The sequence below is a fragment of the Bison bison genome, unplaced genomic scaffold (assembly GCF_000754665.1).
Source record: "Bison bison bison isolate TAMUID 2011002044 unplaced genomic scaffold, Bison_UMD1.0 scf7180017862613, whole genome shotgun sequence".
NCBI classification, from domain to species: domain Eukaryota; kingdom Metazoa; phylum Chordata; class Mammalia; order Artiodactyla; family Bovidae; genus Bison; species Bison bison.
The window spans coordinates 16,573-19,251 of NW_011493185.1; the positions used below are offsets into that span (position 1 = coordinate 16,573).

The window sequence follows — 2,679 nt, forward strand, 5'->3', positions numbered from 1 at the left end:
GAAATGTGTATCAAGTAGAATAAAATTTTAAACAGATTAAAAATTGGCCCTTGAGATTTGGAAAGGTTTCTTGACATCTTCAGAAATCCCCTGTATTCAAATATTGTATGATGTGATTTTCTCCATAGAATATAATTGGAAATTATTGAAAAATTTAAAAGGCCACTTTCAATCCTTAGTAAGAATTTCAAAGTGTGTTAGCTCCTCAGTTGTGTCCAACTCTTTGTGACCCCATGGACTGTAGTCTTCCAGGCTCCTCTGTTCATGGGATTTCCCAGGCAAGAATACTGGAGAGGGTTGCCATTTCCTTCTCCAGGAGATCTTCCCAACCCAAGTATTGAACCCAGGTCTTCTGCATTGCAGTCAGATTCTTTACCATCTGAGCCACCAGGGAAGCCCTGGATTCTTTACCATCTGAGCCACCAGGGAAGCCCTAGTAAGAGTTTATACACTTTATTATGCATTCTTATTTTTAGTGTATTTCTAAATATAAAATTATTTAGTTTTGATTATTATAAAGTCTTTAGTTATACTGGGGTGAGTACTTTTCAAAAATACTTTTACGTATAATCAAGATTTGACACAGCTACTGACCAACTTTCAAATATCTGAAATTAAGTAGAATGAAATAATTTTGGGCCTGCTGTTTTGACAACAAAATTTTAAAACTATTTTGGTAGCAAGTAATATTTGCATCAGGCTTCACAGTTAGTGCTAGTGATAAAGAACCTGCCTTTCTATGCAGGAGACATAAAAGACATGAGTTTGATCCCTGAGTTGGGAAGATCCCCTGGAGGAGGGCATTGCAACCCACTCTAGTATTCTTGCCTAGAGAATTCCATGGACAGAGTAGCCTGGAGGGCTACAGTTCTTAGTGTCACAAATAATCAGACACAACTGAAGTGACTTAGCCCACACAATATGTGCATCAGATATGGTTGAGTCTTAGCAGATGGAAGGTTTGTTGTCCTAGTTCTTAAACAGTGTCACAACAGCCACATCCAAATGAATGCATCAAAACGTCACATATCCTGATAGAAATTGGTAAACCAGAATGAGCTTTTGATAAGATAGATTTTTACACATTATTTTCCTTTCCTTCCTTTAAAGTTGCACACTATGCTGGAGTTGCTTCAATGATCCTGAAGTGATATCCTTTGAGTTTTGATGGGTTGGAAGGAAAGGCATGAATTTAGAAAGATATAAATTTTCTCAGAAAAGTAGAAGTTCAGATTACCCAATTTAATTAGAATTTCTCATCTGTATTTTGTTTAGGAAAACAGTGATATTGTGAATGAATGTCCAGCATGGCAAGAGAAGATCCATGAAAATGAAGAAGCTATTGCTCTTAGCAGGACAGACAAAACCATTCAACATGTGGAAGTGTTTTGTTATGCATGGTATGATAAGTATTTATTTACAATAAATGACATTAATGACTTCATATTCACATCTTTTCAGAAGAAGCCAACAGTAAGAATTTACATGGCATTGGTTGCTACAAGTCTCCTTGATATGCTTGCCTTCTAAAAAATATAACTTTCAGTTTTGTTATGTTTGTTCATTTGTATTATATTTTAGATTTCACTTGTAAGTGCTATACAGTATTTATCTTTCTCTGTCTGACTTAATTCACTTAGCATAATATCCTCTAGGTTCATCAGTGTCATTGTAATTAAACTTCAAAAACAAGCAAACTCACAGAAAAGAGAAAAAGAAATCATATTTGTGGTTACCAGTGACATTGTAGTAAGGGGTGGCAACGGGGTACAGGGAGGATTGGATGAAGACAATCAAAAGGTACAAACTTTCAGTTATAACTACTAGAGAGGTAATTTACAACATGATTAATATAATAAGCACTGCTTTGTATTATATATGAAAGTTTTGAGAGAGTAAATCCCAAGAATTCTCAACACAAGAAAAAATATTTTTTCTATTTATTTAATTTTGTATCTGTATGAGATGATGAATGTTCACTAAACTTATGTGATAGTCACTTCATGATGTATGTAGTAAATCAATCATCATGCTGTGTACCTTAAACTTATACAGTGATATATGTCAGTTATATTGCAGTAAAACTGGAAGAAAACACTAAAATGTAACTCTAAGTTTTCTTTGTTTAGATAATCTTACATTAATAATTTGTAATTTACCAAGCTCTTTAAATACATTTTCTTGTTTGATCCTTAAAACAGTCCTATGCTAGTATAGAGCAAATAGTGTTAGTTCAATTTTTTAGAGTCCTCAGTGATGCTCAAAGAGTTTAATTTCCTGAAGGTCATCTGGCTTGATAAATGTGAAATCCATATCTAAGCTAGTTAGTGGTGGCATGCATGCATACTCAGTCGTGTCTGACTCTTTTGCGACCCCACAGACTGTAGCCCACAAGGCTCCTCTGTTCATGAGATTTCCCAGGCAAGAATACTGGAGTGGGTTGCCATTTCCTTCTCTAGGGCATCTTCCCGACTCAGGGATTGAACCCACGTTTCCTGCATTGGTGGGCAGATTCTTTACCACTGAGCCACCAGGGAAGCCCTAAGTAGCAGTGGAATCTTAGATTAAAACCCAGGGTTTTTTAATCCTAGTTCAATGTTTTTCTAACTCTTCTTAGATAATATTCAGTATAGCAAAATGCAAAATTATAATTTTGAATTAAAAAAACAAATTCAGTGG

The 2,679-nt window shown here is 35.1% G+C and overlaps 1 protein-coding gene across 1 annotated transcript in view; it reads left to right on the plus strand.

Annotated features, from left to right (window-relative positions):
- Nucleotides 1-1,275: 1,275 nt before the first annotated feature.
- LOC104983432 (rab proteins geranylgeranyltransferase component A 1-like) overlaps nt 1,276-2,679 on the plus strand; it is a gene marked incomplete at its 5' end in the record, with an annotated part of 24,632 nt that continues 23,228 nt past the window's right edge. Inside the window, one exon of the mRNA XM_010832872.1 lies at nt 1,276-1,400. Within this exon, the coding sequence (XP_010831174.1) occupies nt 1,276-1,400 (125 nt within the window). The remainder of the gene's footprint in view (nt 1,401-2,679) is intronic.